The sequence below is a fragment of the Mustela nigripes genome, chromosome 8 (assembly GCF_022355385.1).
Source record: "Mustela nigripes isolate SB6536 chromosome 8, MUSNIG.SB6536, whole genome shotgun sequence".
In the NCBI taxonomy this organism is placed as follows: domain Eukaryota; kingdom Metazoa; phylum Chordata; class Mammalia; order Carnivora; family Mustelidae; genus Mustela; species Mustela nigripes.
In genome coordinates, this window is record NC_081564.1 from 68,144,160 (window position 1) to 68,165,695 (window position 21,536).

Consider the following 21,536-nt stretch of genomic DNA (forward strand, 5'->3'; position numbering starts at 1 on the left):
TAAATCAGATTTAAGAAAAAGTCATGTGAAATCCAAAATGCTAGGCCAGCCTTTCCTTTTCTTGGGAAAGGTAAGAGCAAGGAGGTCAACCAAGAGTTATGTTGAAGTGTAAACACAGATCTAGGTAGGTCAAAGGGCCTTTAAGTTTAAACAGACTTGGGGGCACCTGGGTGGCTCAGTGGGTTTTGGCTCAGGTCATGATCTCAGGGTCCTGGGATCAAGCTCTGCATCGGGCTCTCTGCTCAGCGGGGAGCCTGCTTAGCCCTGTCTCTCAGCCTACTTGTAATGTCTCTCATTCTGTCAAATAAATAAATAAATAAATAAAATCTTTAAAAAAAAAAAAAAGAAGAAAAAGATTAAACAGACTTAACTGTGCATATTCTAGTATCTTCATGATAAAATCCTTTCTTTGTTTACTGAGAGTTAATGAGAAGCAACACTTACAAATAAGAGAGGTTAACCATCTAAACAAGTAACCCCTGTTTAATACAGGACATTGGGGTTGCTCTCTTAAGTCATACAATATTTGTTTATGAAATTGAATCTGCTCACTAAAGTCAGAAAATAAGCTCATTTGCTTTGAGTTCATTTAATCCAGGACTCTGCACATTGTCTAGATTTTCTTACTGGTCAGGAAAATCGCAGATCCCTGGGTTTAGTCTCCTCAGGCTTGTAAAGGGTTAGTAAATAAACTGTCACTCTGAGAGTTTTAAATCCAAACAGATCAAGATTTTCATTTTTCCCTAACAGAGTCCTAAGTATCTTGAATCGAATTTGACCCCAATATTAGAATAGTCCAAAGAAAGAGTTGCCAAGGTTTCCACAATTTTTGAATGTTAGTCATTATTTCTTATCCATAAAGTTTGGGTGTAACAAAATTATATAAAATAGATACATGTTAAACTTGTAAACGATCCTAATTCACATTGTGACAGGGGTACTTATTATCTGGAGAAGCACCCTGATATATAGAACAATGTATTATACTCAGTTTTACTGTTTTTATATTTTTAAGATTTTTAATATTGCATATTACTTTTAAATCAGGGTCTCTGTTAGTGCTGTCTTTCCTTCTTCCCACAAATTCCCTTGTATTAAAGGCTCCATTGATCAGTGGCTACCGTGCCCACAAGCACAGCTCACCATGGGCTAACACCGTACCATTTCCACCCACTGTCTCATTTTACCATCACGGGACCTTGGGTGGTAGCTTCTTCCTCCCATTTCACAGATGAAAACCCTGAGGTGCTGAGTGGTTACGTGACTTGATGAAGGTACCTGGCGTGTCAGGTTTCCTGACACCAGCTCATGGGTCCTTCCAGCACACGTGATGTCACCTTTGGGACTGAGCTGCTTTCTTTCTCCAAGGAGACCATGCCTGCTGATGTAGTCAGTCCATGCAAGCATGTCGAAAGGCCCTGAATTTCCTATCGCATTTTCGCCCGGGCAGAGGCACGTGCCTCTAGCCGCATGGCTTAGGAAATGACATTTTAACTCTCTGATCTACGTTTCTGAAAAACATTTTCTTCTTGCAGGGAGACATGTGGGCCATTACCTGGTTAACATTTGCAAAGTGCTGCTGGAAATTCATTAGCTTGAAAGGAACATGATTACAGTAATCACACTCAGAAACAGAAGGTGGAGTGTTAATTATTAACAAGAGATCGCCCAAAAGATACAACACAGAATTATTAACGGAGCCACCGGGGCCATTCAGACAGAATGAAAAGAACCTATTGAAGCTGGCTCTGGAGCATAAAAAGCCACTGCTCTTGCTCTGAACACACCCAGACAAGAGCCCAGTGGGAGAAAATGACTAGCTCTTCTCGTTCAGTTACGATTCTCATTCTTATGGAAATATATTGGGCCATTCTAAAGCCAACTGCGAGGTGCTAGTTTCATGCTCAGGCAAGACACCAGTATTAGCAACTCCACAAATTCAATATTCTTTATTGAGCCCCCCTGGTGGGCAAGGCTCAATGCTACAGTCCTCAGCACAGGGGGAGGAGAAAGAGGCAGAGCTGACTCTAGGACTATAATCTCTCATTGGGGAGGATCAAGATGACATTCCGATCCCACACTGAAAGCCAGGATGGGCCTCGCTGGAGACGTGGGCAGCATCGAGAAAAGAAGGAACGGGGACTGGAGAGCTGGTTGGAGGTCAGGAGCAAAATTAACCAACATGTCCTGAGCATCTTCTATGTGTCAAGCACTATGCAAAGTGTTTGATGTTGTACAATTGAATCTTTGTAGCATGCCACCACTATGGGTAGGATTATTATGTCCATTTCACTGATCAGCAAACTGAGGCTTGGAAGGCTGCCTTACCCAAGTTTATACCAGTAAATGGCAAAGCCGGAATCACAATGAGGAGGGCCTGATCAGGACCCATCTTCCCGTCTTCCTAAGGGCTCCGCTCTACCTCTGAAAAAGAAGGACACTCGGAATGGTCTATGCACCCAGTGAATGGTGGATAGAAACAAACAAATGGAGGGTGAAGCATTCCAGGTAGGAGGAATTTAGGAAGAGCCTAGGGAAATCATAAGTTGGTGTCCGTTATGAAGAATCTTCCATGTCAGGCTTGGAAGTCTGCTTAACTCGATAATTTAAAGGGGCCTTTGCAATATCAAACTCTCTCTCTTCAGTAAACTGGGATGCACTGAGTTTCTCTAGAACCCGAGGTTTTTCTAAGAGTGTTTAGCACATAAATAAAAACAGGAACAAAAGACTTATTCTCCTATGGTCATACCAAAAGAATGTAAAGTCAGTAACATAAATACACTGACAATCAACCATAAGTCACTTTATTTGTCATCAGTAGGCTAAAACGACAATGTCACAAAAGGACAAAGGCAAACACATACTACTGAGAGTGAGCGAAAACCATCCCAGGCTCTCCGAAGCATGCCGCCTTACACACCAATAAGCAGCACGCCCCTGACACACCAATACAGAGTCCATTTTTATTTTAAAGAGAATTTTTGCATGTGTTCTATGATTGCAAAAGTAATACATGCTTATTGCTGAAAACCTGGAAAATGCAGAAAAGCACAAATACATATTTGCCTTATTTCTAGCACTATCTGCTAGCTGTCCACACAGCTACTATTTCTCTCCTTGTAAAACACACTCGTGCTTTTTATAACTCAACATTACGGACCAGAATTCCACTGGGTTCTGTTCACAGTGAGTTCCAGTACTGATTACTTGTTCGATTTTCTACTTCCTTCTTTGTCTTTCTCTCCTTTCTCCTTCCCTTTAAGAAAGGTCCATCATGTGGGCAACGGGAAAGTAGGGACCATGTTTTATGTGGATCTGTACCCTGAGCTCATAGCATGGTAGCACCTGAATATTCCTGTTTCTTTCTTTAATTCACTCAACTGTTGCATATCTAGTGTTTAAAAGTAAAAAAAAAAAAAAAAAAAAAAAAGTCAAAGCCTTACCTTTAGATTAGCAAATTAACAGGCATCTTACATGGAAAGGGTTACTTAAGTACACAAGCATAAAAGTCACCTGCAGATGGGTTATAAGGAGAGAAATGATGGTCCTCATTTCACAAAATGGGCTTCTCCCAAGGGGGAGTAGCTTCAGATGACTTTCGGACTTTTTCCTCCCCAATCCACATGTATTTACTAAGCATTTACTGAGTACCTTTGAGGTCACGTGACAGAGCTACACAGGGTAGGATCCCTCCTTCAGCAGCTTCTCTTGAACCAGGGGAAAAAAAGACATGGAGGTAAAAAAAACTTTCAAAGAGATCAAACATGTCAAGCAGCATAAAACTGCTAGAATGTTCTGGGAATTCAGAAATGCGAGCTCTTTCCTGATTGAGGGGATCAGGCAATGATCAGTCTTTTTTTTTTTTTTTTAAAGATTTTTCTATTTATTAATTTGACAGAGATCACAAGTAGGCAGAGAAGCAGGCAGAGAGAGAGGGAGAAGCAGGCTCCCCACTGAGCAGAGAGCCCGATGCGGGGCTCGATCCCAGGACCCGAGGATCATGACCTGAGCTGAAGGCAGAGGCTTTAACCCACTGAGCCACCCAGGCGCCCCTGATCAGTCTTAAAGTACAGAGAAGATATACACCTGAGATGTGTGTGGGGGTGTGCCTGGAGTATGCATGGCTGGGGGGAGGGAATTCAAAGCAAAAGGAGGAGAGACTGAACAAAGGCAAAGGAGCATAAGAGACCAAGAAGGGTTTAAAGAGAGAGGAGCCAAACTTGGCTAAAGCAAAAAGAGTAACAGAAGAAAAAGCTGGAAAGGAAGAGTGTGAGCCCCTGGCTAAGATCCCAGAGTAGCAAACTACTTTGGACGCTGTTCCCGCTACAATTTGCAACTATTTAGTCACTGAGCAAATGTTTCTGGATCAGCTGCTGCGCGCTGGGCGCTGTGATGCACAGGGTGAGCTAGAAAAAGGAGAACAAGGCATCCAAAGGTCCAAGAACGTCCAAAAAAGGCATCCCTTGCTCTCACCGCAGAATTCCATCATAATACAACTTTCTAGAAATATAGTTTAAACTCAAAGAGGACTTATTAAGAGCAAAACAAAACTGGCCAAATGATAAAATTAGTGATTAGGAACCTCTTTTGGTTACTTATTGCCGAGTGACAAACTATCCCAGAAGTTAGCAATTTAAAACAGCAATCACTTGATTCCCTTGCTTACAATTTTGCAATTTGGGATGGGCTTCATGGAGACAGCTGGTGTTAGCTGGGTCACGTGGATAGCCGGCGTCTGGCTGGAACCGCCAACGTGCGTCATGCGCCTGGACCTCAGACTTCACTGTGGATTGGGTTCCTCAGCTCTCCACGTGGCATCCCACGCAGTTAGCCTGGTCTTTCCTCCAAAACGGTGATCTCAGACATTCTTCTTCGTTCCTGGTAATCTGGCTTCTTACATGGCGGCTGGCTTCACCTGGAGCACAAAAAAGGAAGCTGCCAGGGCTCTTACAGAGTAGCCTGAAATTGGCATACTGGTATTTTCAGCACATTCTCATGGTTAAAGTGAGCCACAAAGCCAGCCCAGATGCAACGGGAAGGGTCTACAGAGGGCACGAGTGTTAGGAGACATGATTCATTGGGGGCCACCCAAGTGAACAGTCCACCACAGATCTTAAAGCCAATTCAATAGCATCTTCCGCAATTTTATTCAGCTCAGGGGCATTAAGTACATGGATGTTTCTGCTCTAGTGCATATAACCTGCCTGCCCCATTCCACCTCCAGCTTTGTCCGAATGCTGGCCAGATGCAATTGTTTCTCAGGCCACTCACTGATCGCTTAGCAGAAAGCATCAGATTCTACTGGGACCTTGCAACATAGTTTCAAACAGGCCAACATCTGGGAAGGGAGAAGGCTCTCAGCTCAGAAGCATCCCACCTGCTCTGGAGTCTTTGCCATTCCCGAGTCCCTGGTTCAGGTACCCCAACCTCAAAATAGGAAGGAAGAAAATCCATTCATGCCTCTGGTTCCTGCTTCCCCTTCTGCCATCTGCCACATTCTTGTGTCCCCTAGGAGACACCCCTCATCTGTGTTATACAGTCCCGTCCCCGGAAAGCTAGAGTTCCCAATTTTCAGAACAATATTAAGATCCCTCTGCAGCACTTATGACCTTCTTGTGTTTTCCATTTCCCAAACTGGACACAGTCGTCCCGTATGGCCTGAATGCCAAGTTTGGTGATAATATCAGGATTTCTACAGGAAAAGCTTGGGAGGTAAACTGGTTGGAGGGAAAGTAGGAGAGGCTGAGGTTTTTCTTGAAACTTTTTATATGAGCCATGTGATCCCTCCTAGAATTAGAATTGACTGCCCCCCAAAATTGACATAATTAGCCAAGAGGTGACAAGTAAAACTATATACTTAGACCACCAATTAAATTAATAGAGATGTGTACTTAGTACATATAAAAGCAAAAGTTAACTGAGTTAAATAGAGCAGAAGCTGAGTGTATTTTTTTTAATTTGTTCTTTTTGTTTTTGTTGTTGTTGTGTGGTTTTTGTTTTTTAGTTTTTTGTTTTTTTACGTTTCTAACCATCTGTCAATTATTCCACATTGAGGCAGAATCATATGGTGATTGAATATGGGCTCCAGAAGTCAGACTGTCCGGGCTTAAATTCCAGCCCCGTCTCTCACCAGGTCATCTGGGGCAAGCTACTTAATTTCCCTGTGCCTTAGTTTTTCTCACCTGGAAAATGAGGATAACAATAGTACCTTTCTCATAGGGTGTTGTAAGTATGAAATAATACTTGCAAAGCGCTTAGTGTCCAATAAACATTTTCTATAAATGTTACTTATTATTGCATACATTACTGTTAGCCTGAGGTTTTTCAATACACTTTCTAGATTCTTTTTTCTCTTTATTAATTTGTGTTAGGGATGATCTTGGAGGCAATGACTGTTGAAGATTATGAGAAGCTAAAGGTAGTCTCCAAACCCCCTTCTTGGGCCTTTCACCAACTTTAAATGGATCCTGCCAATAAAGTCATCCATAACAAATTGCAAAGTATCAATGACCGATTAAAAAAAAATCACTTGAGGTAATATTCTCCTAAACCTCAGAAATTAAAAATAAAATAAAAAATACAAGATAGGTGACAGAGACGAACTTAAGAAGCAAAAAGAACAATAAGCACCGAATCTATGTAAGCTTTCAATGTTTTCAACAAAGCAGGTACCTTCTCATCAAATTTGCATGGGGAGGAAACGAGATACATAAAAGCAATTGAGAATTTACTTCGGATAGAATCATACAATTCCATGCAATTGCCATCAATTGTTCTCCCAGCATCCCGTTTTCTAGTACAATCCCAAGAGGCAAGCAGAAGCATCCGAAGAGTTAAAAGAGGGGGGACTATCAGCTCCCCAGCAAGGTGCTCACTGGAACAATTTCCCTGTGGCTCTGTGTTTACAGAATCTTATTTGCATAGAAGAACTGCAGGAGCTCGGGATGATAGTGGCTCTGAAAGAAATCAGCAAAAGCGCTCGTGAGGGACGGGTTCAACACAGCTCCTTGACTCTACGACGAGTAGGCCGTTGTCAAAGGCAGAGCGTGAGGACCATCAGTCTTCAGACTCTCAGATAATGGCCTGTGTTCATCTAATAGTCTACGCTAGGAGTGCCAATAGATTTTGTGTGTAATCCTCTGGGCGTTTTGTCATTTACATTGCGTGACGGGTTAGTTACAAGGGAAACACAATTGGCCTGAGTTCTTTTATGGGGAGGAACCCCCAAGTGTGGCTGCCCAGCCTCTGGGTTGACACCAGGAGGGGGGGACCTCTGGGAGAATTCTCTCCCCGCCTCTCTCACTCACCAGCTGCCGGCAGAGTTTAGGGTTCCTTTGATCTTCTTCAGTCTGGAAGCCGGTTTCCTTTCTTTCTTTCAGATATGGAGAACAGGCTCGAAATGTTGTTTTGCAAGCCTGAGAAAAATAATATTACCATCTTATTGTCAAAAACATTAGAGAGTTCTAGAATCCAACTGAGGAAGAGCACTGCACCAGATGTGTGGTCTGGGGGCTACTGAGGGTATGAAAGTAACTTCCAGAAAGTCTGAAGACGTCAGCCTTCAAGGATTTTTCTTCTAAAATGACCGTGTCTAGAAGTTGGGACTGGTGAGGAGAGTAACACTTTATAGTTTACCACCGGTTATCATCCCATCAAAAGTAGTTCTGGATTCCTAAATTCCCAAATTCTCTCTCTTTGTCTCTCTTGTGTACACTAAATTCTTTATTTTTTTAACTTTTTTTTAAAGATTTTATTTATTTGATAGACAGTGATCACAAGTAGGCAGAGAGGCAGGCAGAGAGGGAGGAGGAAGCAGGCTCCCCGCTGAGCAGAGAGCCCGATGCGGGGCTCGATCCTAGGATGCTGGGATCATGATCTGAGCCAAAGGATGAGGCTTTAACCCACTGAGCCACCCAGGTGCCCCCTCGTGTGCACTAATTTAAAAAAGACAAGTGGTTTAGTGGAACCTTTCACACTTGGTGGTTTTTGAAAACCTACATAGATCCAACCCTGTTAGGACATGTTTTCTCTAAGAATAAAACAAAAGCTCTAGAGGGGATTGAGAAGCCAGGGGTGGGGAACATACGCACTGTCAGAAGCTAGCTGGCATGAGCTCATGTCCTCGTCATGTGGGCTACTGCCCCACAAATTAGACCCAAGTTAGGGCCCCTCTGCCCCCAACACTCCAGTAACCTGAGTTTATCTACCTCTGGCAGGCACTGGATCAGGCCCATGGGGCAGGAGCAGATGGAAAAGAGCCCGCTGGCTCAGAGAGAGATGAGTCCCTGGGCAGGGACCTTTCCAAGGATTCACTACTTCTTCTTCCTTCTTCCTTCTTCCTTCTTCCTTCTTCCTTCTTCCTTCTTCCTTCTTTCTTCTTCTTCTTCTTCTTCTTTTTTTAAGGTTTTATTTATTTATTTGATAGACAGAGATCACAAGGAGGCAGAGAGGCAGGCAGAGAGAGAGGAAGGGAAGCAGGCTCCCTGCTGAGCAGAGAGCCCCATGCCGGGCTCCATCCCAGGACCCTGGGATCATGACCTGAGCCGAAGATAGAGCTTTAACGCACTGAGCCACCCAGGCACCCCACGTGGATACACTTCTGAGTGTCCCTAACGGAACCGGCAGGAAGAAGTCTAGTGGCTCAGCGCAACAGGGCACCACCGCAGCCCCTTTCAGGAATGGCCTGAGCTTTAGCGAAGCGGATGGGACTCTCACAGACTTACCTTGGCAACCTGGGGATTTCTGTCCTGTAAATGGATCAGGAGGGAATCTTGAGTCTGCTTGACCTGGCTGGTGAAAAATGTCTTCCATTTCCTCCCAGCAAAGGACGCCAATTGGCCAAACAAGACGAAGGCTGAGTATCTCATGTTGTCATTCTCCTGCAGATTCCCGGCGAACAAAACAGAACCCGGGTCATGACCATAAGGCCACTGCATCAGAGGACATCACAGTCATTGTACTTTGTTGCATGGGTGGGTGTGGATGACAAGATCCCATCTAAAGCACTTAGCTGGCTTGAACGACAATCTTGACCGACTGTCTTCTCCAGAGGACAAGACAAGCAGACTGGGGGAATCACTGTGCTAATCCAAGCTTCCCAACTCTGCTCTTTATTACTCAAAGTTTTGGAGATAGAATACATTTGTATGGTTCAAAATTCAAAATAATCAATTCATTTTATTAACAAAAGTAAGTCTCCTTCTTACCCCTTTCTGCCTACGACTCAATTTCCCTCCCATGAATGAACAAAGTTAGAAATTTTGTGCATATCCCTCCAAAAAATTAAGAAGAAAAAGAATAAAATATGTATCATATAGTCCTTTCTCACATTTTTAGGCAAACAGAAGCACACCATCCCATTGTCATGTACTTTGATTTTTCATCAAATGATCTATCTGGGAGCTCATCCCATGTCACTACCTAAAGGAATTTAGGGTAGCTGCAATTTTCATTCATTTGACCCATCTCCTTTTGATTATTCCCAGTGCTTCTACTAGGGCATCTCCTTCACTTCTGGTCTGAATTTCTCGCTTCTGTGATAGAAATAACAATTGTTTCTTTCCTGACACCTTGCCAACTTTCCCTGCTTTTAGTTAGCAGAATGGTCTCTGAGGGTGTCTCGGGGGTGCAGTCCTTTCTTGTTCTCCAAAGTGAGAGGTCTGGTCCAAGTATCTCCCTTTCCTGATGAGTAGATCAAGGCTCAGGGCATTTCAGTGACTTGTGGAAGTCTCACTGTTGGGTGACAAAGAACCGGGGTAGCACCCAGTCTCCTGACTGTTGGCGAAGGGATTTTATATCAGTGTTTATATCAGTGTTTCCTGGTCCCATGAAATCTCCAGGCAAACCAGGAGGAACTGAGCTGGGCTGAGCCTCTTCAGGGGCAAGGAGCACCTAGAACTGTGGGGTCACAGACACTCAGCAAGACCAAAGACCACTGACCATTTCATAAAGAACTGAAAAATATTTTTTAGCACATGGGACACTTCCACAAATTGCTTTAGTGGTGCACTTTCTTCGCTGTTTTACCAGTGCGTGTATGTGTGTATGTGTATGTGCATAATTCATTTCATTGCTACCCTTCCACTCTAAGAGATACAAGACACATAAGATGGGTGCCTGGCCTGCTTGGGGCCTGATAATCATATGACAGGGAACACATGCATGAGAGAGCACAGGGTGAGATGGGCAGTCAAGAAGGCTCCACTAGATATACACTGTCAGGAAACAACTCTCCACAAATATCTCCAGGTTACTATACACCCAGGGCTTTCTGGTCAAAAATTATAGTTCATCTGGGTATAAAAAAAGTGATTGCATGCAAACAAGCCCTGGAAATTAAGATAGGCCCTGCAGAGGGACGCCTGGGTGGCTCAGTTGGTTAAGCGGCTGCCTTCGGCTCAGGTCATGATCCCAGCGTCCTGGGATCGAGTCCCACATCGGGCTCCTTGCTTGGCAGGGAGCCTGCTTCTCCCTCTGCCTCTGCCTGCCACTCTGTCTGCCTGTGCTTGCTCTCGCTTCTCTCTCTATGACAAATAAATAAAATAAAATCTTTAAAAAAAAAAAAAAAGATAGGCCCTGCAGAGAGATTTAGACAATTCTCTGGAGATATTTGTTTACATTCCAGGGAGGTAGAGGGCTTCCTCTCCTTGCTACCCACAGAGATGACTGGTTTGCATTCCAGAGCAAAGGTCTCTTCTGTCTCTCTGAGCAGGAGGAGAGGCAAACGGGGCAAAAGTTCCTATATAAACTCTGAGTTTCATAATTTCAAGATTTCTGTTCCTCTCATGTGGCTCGGGTCCATCCAGAGAATTCAGTGGGGGAACTCACTCAAGGTGCTTTGTGAGTAAATAAAAGGTCTGTAGGTCTGTTTCCTATTCTACAGGTATTATCTCTCTGTTAGGGTATGTGTGTGTGTGTGTGTGTGTGTGTGTGTGTGTGTCTGCAGCAGGCTAACTGGTCAGATTGAAAGGAAGGTATCTCAGAGTCTCCACAGTTTCAGAGCAAACAATGTATCAGTGCACTTTCTACTTAGCCGACCTTGTCCCGTGGCAGTAAAAAGCCCAGGTCCTGTAGTCAGAAAGTCTGGGGTCATATCTGCTCACTGGTTCTGTGAGTCTTGGGCAAATCACCTAACCTCTCTGTGCTTTGGTTTCTTCTCATTTATAAAGTGGAGATAAATAATAGTGCCTACCTCACTGGGTTATTGAGAAGATTCTATGGGATAACCCATGAGAACTGCCTAGCACTGTGCCTGGCACACAGTACTGGCTCGCTAAATGCTAACTAGTGTTATCGTCACACCTTAACAGAGCACTCAATACATGTCAGCACTGTTACCATCACCTTGACCATCATCTTCATCACCGTATTCATCGGTGTGTATATATTCACTTCTCCAGAACAACAAAAACTCCTCCTTCTTTATGTCTTCCATAACTGCCAGTATGATACTAGTCTCTCAATGATTTCTTAATAAAGAAGTGAATAATACAGACCATGGTCTCTGAGCAACACACCAGCCAGGGCTTATATATTTCTCATCCTACCTCAACTTTAATAATCCAGAATTCTTCCAAATTGTCTCACTTACATCATCTAATAAAGTCCTGGTCTGGAGAGTGATGTCTACGAAGAAAGAGCCTAGACTTTTCCCCTGGATCTTGCCCAAAATGATGGTCAGTGTCTTCAAGCTCTCGTGGATGACTTCAGCACTCACAGGGTCATACAATCCATGCACCAGCAGGTCTAGGACAATTTTCTTATACTTTCTCACCTGTTAACAAGTTTGAAGAGTATGAGTAGTCCAGAAATTGCTCCCTGCGAGTTGAAAAGCAATCCTACTTCTAATCCTCCAGTAACCTAGGACTTGGTCTGAGAGCACAGCTTCTTCGGGTACTACGGCAACAACACTCATTGAAATACAAATGCTTTCCATTAACCTGACCCAAGATCCAGCTCAATCTTGGAAGAACAACAGGAAGAGCAGTCTGGAGCTTGGCCTATGAGCAGATGAGGGCGGGAAGGGAGCATCAAGGAGTGCGGTGGGCTGGATGATCTAGGCCTCTGGGGCACAGCAGATACTTTTATCGGGGGTGAGATGAAATGATCACTGAAGTTGACAGTTGCTAAAAGAGGTAGGTAAAACATCTTTTACTACACAGGCATAAATTACTCAAAAATAAATTAAATTCACCCAAGAGGGTGATGTCCAGGTGTGTGTTAATCCCATCTGCCACTCTGTTTCCCATGGCTGATATTACTGAGGTGTGAAGATCCCCCAAATAACCCCAAATGAGTCACACCCTTGTCTACTCTTCTTCTCCTGAATGTGGAAGGAAGCAGTGACTTTTCTTCTAGCCTCTTGAATATGACAACAAGGATGGGATATCATTCCCATGGTTGTATCACACTACGTAAGAGTTCCTCTGAGCAGGCATGAGCGGTTGAAGCTTTTGGGCTGGCCTTGAAGAAGAAAGCTCACATGCTGTGAGAGAAGAGCTTCAATGAGTTGAGGTAGCCAGTCAGCAAGAGAGCAGGGACCTTGGTCCTACACCTGGAAGGAGCTGCATTCTTCCAACGGCCACAGAGGCTTGAAAGAAGAGCGCAGGCTTCAGAAAGGAACGCAGTCTGACCCACACCTGGTGGTAGCCTTGTGAGATGCTGGGCAGAGAACCCAGCTATGCTGTACCTAAACTCCTGACTTAAGGGAACTACAAGAGGATGAATGCTAGGTCTGTCGCACAGCAGCGGATAACTGGTACATGGAGCACCATCTCCCTGTCCTGGGGACTCCAGGCCATGAGGGCCAGTTGGGTGCCACCTTCCTCTCCTACCTTGTCAGGGGTCTCACAGGCCATGGTTCCCAGGCCTCTCATTGCCATGTGGCGCTTTTTAGCATTGGGGTCCTGGGCTCTTTCTGCCAAGATGGAAAATACATTCTTCAGAGACTCCCGCTTCTGGAACCTCAGTGTCCAAGAGACCTGTGTAGTAAGTAAAAAATGTATTGATCTGGGGAGTGTTCAGAGTCATACCTATTCCAACCCCAATCCCTCCCTCTAAATAAAATCCTGCGTGGCCTGCTCAACTCAGCCCTTCTTTCTTCACCTAAAGACACCTGATCTGGGGCACCTGGGTGGCTCAGTCATTAATCAACTGCCTTCAGCTCAGGTCATGATTCCAGGGTCCTGGGATCGAGCCCTGCATTGGGCTCCCTGCTCAGGGGGAGGCTGCTTCTCCCTCTCTCACTCTCCCTGCTTGTGTTCCCTCTCTTGCTGTGTCTCTCTGTCAAATAAATAAATAAAATCTTTTTTTAAAAAATCACCTGATTATTCCTGGAAATACATTAGTTTGATCTACATAGTGAAGAATTTTGGTGGATGAGGAACTAGGTAGAGACAAATAATGCAGAGCTGGTGTTGAGAAAGGTTGGGGGAAATATGGGGACAGGTGCTCTAGGATCACTGAGGGTGTGCTAGAGCTCAGAAGAAAAAGGGCTTCAGGGGCACCTTCAGTCAGTTAAGTGTCTGCCTTGGGTTCAGGTCATGGTCCCCAGGTCCTGGGATCAAGTCTCACATTGGGTTCCCCGCCCACCATTTGTGCTCTCTTTTGCGATCTCTCTCTCTCTCTCTGTGTCAAATGAATAAAGAAAATCATTAACAAAAAAATAAATAAATAAAGGGGGCTTTAGAGAGTTGGTGTGAGCTGAGACCAGGGATCCTTCACAGGATGAGAAATGCTGGGCGGCTTCCATCTCGAAGAAAAGCGTTTTCCCAACCCTTCGTCCTCCTCCAGCTCTTCCCCACTTTCCTGCTCTACCTTGAAAGATGTGTCTAGACTTGTTTTCTCCAATTCCTCTCTCCTTTATCTCTTGAACCTTCTGCAGTCAGATTGATGCCCCCCACCCCCACCTCCACACAACTACATCCAAGGGTTAATTCTCAGTGCTCGTCTTCCTCAACCTCTTAACAGCATTTGGCCCGACTAGCAAAGCACACCTACAAACATTTCAGGACACCTAAAGGCTGTCCCACCCCAGAACGCATATATCTGAGCAACTAAGATTAGGAACAGATATGCATAAGTAAAGCAAATGGGAAACACCGTGTGACTAGCACAGGAAGCCACATCAGGGACTAACTGTCACTGCAGGGCAAGAACCGGGTCCCCTCTGTGGTGAGCCTATGAGACCAGGCAGGGCGCAGTGTTCTGTGCCTCATATAACACAGCAACATATGCTGATGTCAGAACAAAGACAATCCAGACAAGATCCAGGAAAAGCCATCTCCTTACTATCGTGGGGCACAAGGGGCTGCAGACTGGACCCACAGTCCTATTTGGTATTTGGGTGATTACCAGATCTCATCATTATTTCTCAGCATGCGTTGTAGCTCTTTCTATACTTTTATGATTAAGTTTGCAGTAAGCTAAATTCCTCCCTGCTTATCTCGTTACCCTATGAACCTGCGGTCTGTGTTATGAGAAGCGTCATCAAGCTTTTTCCAGAAGCACCTCAGTGGAGCGACCACAGCCAATGCAGACCAGGCGCTGTTACAGGTGATTGTTGGGGAGGGACCTCTGTTCATAATATTTTGTGACAGACCTTGGAAAAGAAAGACATCACTGACGTCCTTTTCTTCTTGGGCTGGGTGGTGGGGACCGGCCCGGGCTGGCCCAGGATTCCTCTCTGTGTTTGATCCATGGATCTAGAAGAAAACAGAATCGTCATATGAGCCACAAACACTCTTCCAAGATTTGTCATCGACAAGCAGTGTCATACAAAACACGGTGCCAGGGTAAGAACACAAAGAAGCAACATCCCTGAGGCCTGTCCTTTAGGACCCCGTCCCCTTGGTGAGGTGACGCAGCTGTCCCAGCAATAGATAAACAGCAGGAGGAAATGCAGCAGGAGCACCCAGACCGTCCGTCCCATGGCTCCCATTCTATCCCGGAGCCTTCTTGTATCGGAATCACCAAGGAAATAAAACAAAGATTCAGGGCCCCACTCAGATTCTCATGAGTTAAAGTAAAAAGTAGCCTGAAACGCTGTGTTTTCAAAAGTTCCCCAAGAATGTAAATTGGTACTGCGTTTTAGAGGCGATCTTGATATCATCAACTATAATTCTGAAATGTACCTATCTTTCAGCCACTCTGGGACCCCACAGAGACAACGGCACATCATTTACTCAGACACAGACATATACTATAGACACTGCCACTTTGTAATGCGAACAATCTATAATGTCCTTTGATAGTTGTGACTAATTATTTAATATAAATAAGTTAGAACTATATATTACAACTACACAACTACAGATGACCACAATGCTTTCATTGAGAAGAATACCGGGAGGGAAAACCCACTGAAAACATACTTGAAAAAAAGAAAAATCCATATGGATAACATGTTAATAAACATAATTTTTTGGAAGGAAAAAAAGAATATTGGGCAGGCCCACCTATGCTTAAATGATCTCCAAAACATGCTGTTGAGTGAAAATCAGTATGCTACTGTTAGTATGAGAAAGGGAAACATATTTGTACCTATATGCTTGCATGTGCATAGAACAGGGAAGAATGCCCAAACAGTTTTAACAAAAATTGCCTGTGGGGTAGAAATCTGAGCAACCATGCTTCTTATTTTATATCTACAGTTTTGTAATTTCACTGCCAGTATATATTGTTTAAAATATATATTATAAGTAAATACAGCTCACAAAGTATTTCTGATCTACCGTGTAAGTTGAGGTACACTAGTGTAAACTAGTCTGAACTAGGATAATAGAATCCATTGCCAGATCCAAAGTCATGAAGAATCCCCCTATGTTTTTTTCCAAAATTTTTTAGAGTTTAGCTCTTATATTTACATTGTTGATCCATTTTGAGTCCATTTTTGTATGTGGTATGTGGTAGGAGTCTCGCTTCATCAGAACCACTGACTTTTGTTTTGGTTAAAAAAAAAAATTAGTGGGAGAAATGACACGCAAGGAGCTGCAGGGGTTGTCGGTTGCTAGCCACAATAAAGTCCCCTGAGGAACTTTCCATCTCCCAGATGTCCTGGTGGTGCCTGGGAGGAAGTCTATCACCATCTCTGGAGGTGAGCCCCGCCATCCCTAATCTTAAAGCTCACCCAGTAATTCCATTGGGCAGTCACTGAACGAGGGTGAGTGCCGACCATTCACCTCAGTTTGCCCCGCAGTATGGTGACTTATAATAAATATATACTTGGTCTCTGTCCCTGTTTCTGGCACAGGGCTCCTAAACCCGTTAGAATTTCCCAACTGATTACAGCGATCAGGAAATCTTTGTCATGTTAATGAGGTGACTTTCTGAAAACCTTTTCTTACCAGCGGGTGACGCTGGTTGCCAGGGGGACGAACCCCGTGACTGGAGGGTTGGAAACTTCAGTCCCCTCCCCTCCTGTTGCGAGGCGGGAGGGGCTGGAGACAACCCACGGGCAATGATTGAATCAACTGTGCACAGGTAAAATGAAGCCTCGACAAAACCCCGAAAGGTTGGGGTTCAGAGAGCTTCCGAACTGTTGAACACGTGGCGATCTGGGGAGAGTCGCACACTCAGGGTGCAGCAGCTCTATACCCTTTCCCCATACGTCACCCTATGCATCTCCCACCTGGCTTTTGCTGAATTACATCCTTTAATAATAAACCGGTGACTCGGTAAGTAAAGTGTATCTCTGATTTCTGTGAGCCGTTCTGGCAAATTCCTCAAACCCAAGGAGAGACCTGAGGGAACGTCCAGTCTAGCTGGTTGGTCGTTGGTCACCTGCCGGTGTCAGAAATGAACTGAATTATGAGACGCCCCGTAGGTATCTGCTGAGAATTGGAGACTTGACTGGTGGTGTGGGAGAGAAACCTGAAGCCTGGCTCCGGAGAGGGGGCGCGGTTCCTGGGATGTGGGATTTTGCGTGCTAAGACCAGGGAGGTGTCAGGCAAACCTGGACATGTTGGCCACCCTACTTACTGTACTTGAATTGCTAACTTATTTAAGCACAGGCCGCTGACAAAACCCAGCCCCGTTAAACAGCTTGGAACATTTGACTCTGACCTGGAGGTTCAAGGAGATTGGTTCCTCCACTCTCTTTGCCCCTCCCCCTCTGCAGGTTCCGGTGATGCTTGATGCTCTCTTGGTCAGAAGACACTGGAGAGGTCCGTGAAAACACCTCTTCCTTCCCACCTCTTGGGCTCTTTTTCTTCTTCATCTCTGGTCAGCAGAGCTGCCCTCACTACCACAATGGGGATCTCAAACAAAAGCCCAGAAAAAAAAAAAAAAATTGCCCCCCATCAGCAATATTTTCTTTGTTTGCATAAAGGCATTCCCCTAAGTTCTACATTCCATTAAATGCCGGCGGTTCTCACACCTGAACATGGGCTAGAATCACCCAGAGAACTTGTTCTTTTTTTTTTTTTTTTTAAAGATTTTATTTATTTCGGAGGACTTGTTCTAACAGATTCCCAGCCCTGATCCCCAGAGTTTCTGATCCCGTGCGTCTGAAGCAGGGCCCCAGATCCACATCTCTAACAAGCTCCCGGGGAATACCTGCGTGCTGCTGGTCTGGGGACCGCACTTCGAAAACCACTGCATTAAGAGAAAGAAACGACACTATTCCTATGCCAGTCTTCTCCAAAATGAAGGGATTTTAAAATTCACACTGATGCCAGACAGGCTTGGCTGTTTCTTTTGGGGCTCTTCTCCACACAACCTTCTGTTTCCGCAGAATCCCGCCCCTCACGGGGTTGAATGTTCCTGATCAGAGCTGACAAGCACCTGGCTGTGGGTAGGGGAGCTGAAAATGGTCGAGCTGGGGGCTGCTCACTAAGGAGGCCTCCTTATAAGACAGCTGGTATCTCCGTTCTGATGCATGAAAATCACACCTGAGACTTCTCTCCGTGGAGAAGGAAAGCAGAGCCGGTTCCCTGTTCGTTACGCTGGACTTCTCCTGTCGGATTAGCAGAGCAGGGAAGGGGTTTAGCCATCCAAACCGTCTGCTCCAGGGTTCAGAGGCCAAGCCTCCAGCCCCATCACTTCTTCGTAGTCAGGTCGAAATTTAAGGCGCTGGGAGGCTCTCACGCAGTGCTAAGTCCATGAGGGCTTAGTGCTATTCTTGGTCGGTATGAGGTTAGGAAAACGCCCGAGGCTCTGTGTCTAGCTCACCACCTCTGCCAGCAAGCCCTTCCTACCGCCCTGCCTTCTCATTACAAGATGAGAACTGTGAGCTAGTTCGGTCACACAGCTTGTCAGGGCTCATCTCCATTTCTGGAGCAGGAAAAACAAAGCTGTTTCTCACCGCATCAGCCCAGCCTCCGACATTAGAATCCCCCACAGTGCTGGGTATTGACCCCAGGCCTACCTCACTGTTACTGGATCGGAATCTCAGAGGGCACAGGACCCGACCCCAGCACTGCCTTTTCTTTCTTTCTTTCATTTTTTTTTTTTTTTCCCTCCTGCCTCTACAGTGGAACTTAAATAACTCCAGAACTGACATACCCCACACCTCGGGAGAGACCCCAGAAGTCAGAGGAGCAGCTGGGGCCAAGGGGATAAGAGAGGAGAGAGTGTCGGGGTCTTTGCAGAGGACACGGTATTGACATCCTGTGTTCATGAAGCTCCTTGAATTTCTTTCACAATAAAAATGACATTGAGCTGTCCAGGCTACAATTTGTACCCTTTTCTTGGACACTATTCCCAAATAAAAAGCTCCCTTAAAAGCGAAAAGAAACATAAAAGTTAGCTTGGGGTCCCAGAGCCCCTCACCTGGAGTTTTGTGGCTTGTGAACTTGCTGCTCCCCGTCCGTCCTGCCTGCGGTGTCCCTTAGACCCAAAGCAACCAAACAAAGGACAATATCCGTCTGTTGTCACGCAGGATCTCGGGGAGGAGGATTTTAAACGCCGGCCTATGGAGTCAAAGATTTCTTAAGTGTTCTAACTGGAGCTGCAAAGCCCACTCACTCCCACACTTTGCTTTGAGGCATTAGGTTTTTCTGGTGGGTTGCTAGGGTCATCCCAGGTGCCCAGGTGGGTGTGATGGAGTCTGGGAGGCCACCTGGCCACAATGAAGCCAAAGGCATGGCTCTGCTTATAGTTTCGTTCATCCCCATGCGCATTCTTCCTCCAGGAAGTCCTCCCTGGGTGTGTTAAGACCTTGCGCTCTGGTTTTCACTATTTCTGAGAGCCTGGAGCTTGTCTTCATCACTATGGTGTGATTTTTCCTGGTCTTCCTGAACAAACATGGATTTAGGGTAACCTAGAAAACTGCTTTGTGCTTTAGGCTGACTCCCAAATGCCTCTGTAATTTTAAATCCTTCTGACTCAAAATATTAGGTTTATGGTCAATAATCCTTTTTATTCAGTGAAGCCAAAAGGTATATTATGAAGGCCAACATTATAAAACACTTTGATCATTTCTGTAAAACAAGGGGAAGAAACTGTTAGATTTCTGTTTTTTCTTTTTTAGGAGGGGAAGGGAGGGGATGGGGCAGATGAAGAGAAAGAATCTCCAGCAGGTTCCATGCCTAGTGCTGAGCCTGACGCAGGGCTTCATCTCAGGACCGACTCATGACCTGAGCCGAAATCAAGAGTTGTGTGCTTAACTGACTGAGCCACCCAGGTGCCCCCAAACTGGTAGATTTCTAAAAACCCTCCCAATACTGACCTTATTAATCATCATAAAAATATTAACATCTACCACATACTGGGCACTGTGTATGCTAGGTACCACATTTAGCGCTTTGTACACACTGCAGGGAAAACCGTTTCAGCTGACCTCTGCTGAGCCAACTTGCCAAGGGAACCGTATTTTCCATACCCTCATGACTTGCACCAACCAGTGAGTGTGGCTGATGGTGCCCACTCCTCACTTCTCCTTTTATGCTGACCAAGAACCAGTTTCTGACACCTGTACTTCTTATCATAACTGTGGCATTTAAGCATTCAAGAAATTGATGAAAAATGAATACACAGAGAAAGGAAGTTGTTTCTATGAATCAAAATGGAATGTTTTGGAAAGATCCAACAATGAGAAGGATCTTGCTGTCTACTTAGAAACAGTGTGGACAGTAAGCACTGGGGAAGAGTCTTCATGGAACCATGACTGGGATCTGAATGACCGTGTGGAAGCGACTTTATACGGGTCTCCCCTGGTGCCTTTCAGATCTCATTCCACTGAATGAAACCCAAACCAGAACTCACAGATGATGTGTGTGCCTCAAAAGCCATCAGCTCGTGGATCCACATTGAAAGAAAAGACCACGGCTCTACATTAAAGACCAGGGAAGTCTATATTTTAAGGTAAACTATGTGAGGCGTGTATTGCCTTCTGATTCTCTGCTTTAAGGACCCTCTTCCATTAGCTCTCTCCAAGCCAGTCCCAGTCTCCCAAATGAGGGGCTTTTCTTGCACTTGATTTAATCTTTGAAGTAATCTTGAGAGGTCAGTTTAATTATGTGAATTTTAGAAAAGAGGGAAATGATGCTTAAAGTAAGGTCAACAACTCAGGTCAAATCGCTAGTAAGGACACAGCAGAAACCATGACCTGTACTTCCGCGTGCAGGGTGTCACTGTGTGTAAGGCGGATGTCCGGTCCCCAGACAGCGCCCTGGACATGCTATGTCCACATGTTGGCACTAACATCTCCCCTTCAGTGCCCCTCCCGCTTCCTAAAGCTCTTTGATGACTTGATATAATGACCTATAATCTACCTGTTGGACAGAGGTGGACTGACACAGTTTGCGAACAGAAGAAAGATTGATTGGCTTTATGGCCAACATTGCCCACTTCAGTTTTACAAAGACAATGTCAACTGCCCCTGATGTTAGTGACGCGAGTGACATTCCAAAACCGCCCGGGAAATCCCGATTGACCTTGGCCTCCTCTGGGCGCTGGGAGGGTTGCCCGGAGCCCCGCGGGCCCTTACCTGGCGGCGGTCACGTGGTCAGCGGCTGCAGGTGCGGCTGGAGCCCGGGTCGGATCCGCTGTGGTCGCCAGGTGGGGTGACTAGGCTCAATTTTCCCAGCCCTGACTTCCTAACGTGGAAGAAGGGGAATGAGAAGGTGAAAGATCTTTTCGGGATAACGGGTCAGCACAGAGTGTTGGAAAGTGAGGATCCCAGGGCGGGGAAACAAAGTTTAGATGACCGCATTGCGGTGGGGGAGGGAATTGCGCTCGAATACCGACGAGATTGTTCTTAGTGGTTGCAAGCATCACTTGTGTCCTTTACTTTCCCAGACGGTGCTGAGGTGTCGTTCCCCCTTCCCCTTGCTGTCTTTTCCCCCTTATTCTTCCCTCCGTTCGGGTCTCACCCACACTTTGTAAGGAAAGGACCGCAATTCCGAGGCTCTGCCCTGCACCAAAGGAAGGGCTCTGCGCAGAGCAGTTCCCCGATGACACCACTAGATGGCAGCATCACTCAATGGACGGGTTCCAGGCTCCGCGCACAGCTGCAAAACCTCCTTCCCTAATCCAGTTCCAGCAGCATTAATCTAGGGATGGGACACTGTGTTCCAGGCGGAGCAGCTTCTCTGTGA

At 45.5% G+C, this 21,536-nt stretch overlaps 1 protein-coding gene across 1 annotated transcript; it reads right to left on the reverse strand.

The window, feature by feature from the left end:
* Positions 1-6,902: 6,902 nt before the first annotated feature.
* Positions 6,903-21,248, reverse strand: MRO (maestro). Its single transcript, XM_059408068.1, has 7 exons — positions 20,927-21,248; positions 14,600-14,702; positions 12,834-12,980; positions 11,591-11,773; positions 8,724-8,879; positions 7,308-7,415; positions 6,903-6,956 (listed from the first exon to the last, which is right to left on the reverse strand). The coding sequence occupies exons 2-7, from the start codon at positions 14,696-14,698 to the stop codon at positions 6,903-6,905; spliced, it is 747 nt and encodes a 248-aa protein (XP_059264051.1). The 5' UTR covers positions 14,699-14,702; positions 20,927-21,248.
* Between the last annotated feature and the right edge of the window lie 288 nt (positions 21,249-21,536).

Excerpts from the sequence above, each read along its gene's own strand:
- MRO (XM_059408068.1), bottom strand. The coding sequence starts at position 14,698 with ATGGATCAAACACAGAGAGGAATCCTGGGCCAGCCCGGGCCGGTCCCC. Across the intron at positions 7,416-8,723 it reads GAAATCCCCAGGTTGCCAAG|GCTTGCAAAACAACATTTCG; the intron begins GTAAGTCTGTGA and ends TATTTTTCTCAG. Across the intron at positions 6,957-7,307 it reads CTAAACTCTGCCGGCAGCTG|AGCCACTATCATCCCGAGCT; the intron begins GTGAGTGAGAGA and ends GATTTCTTTCAG.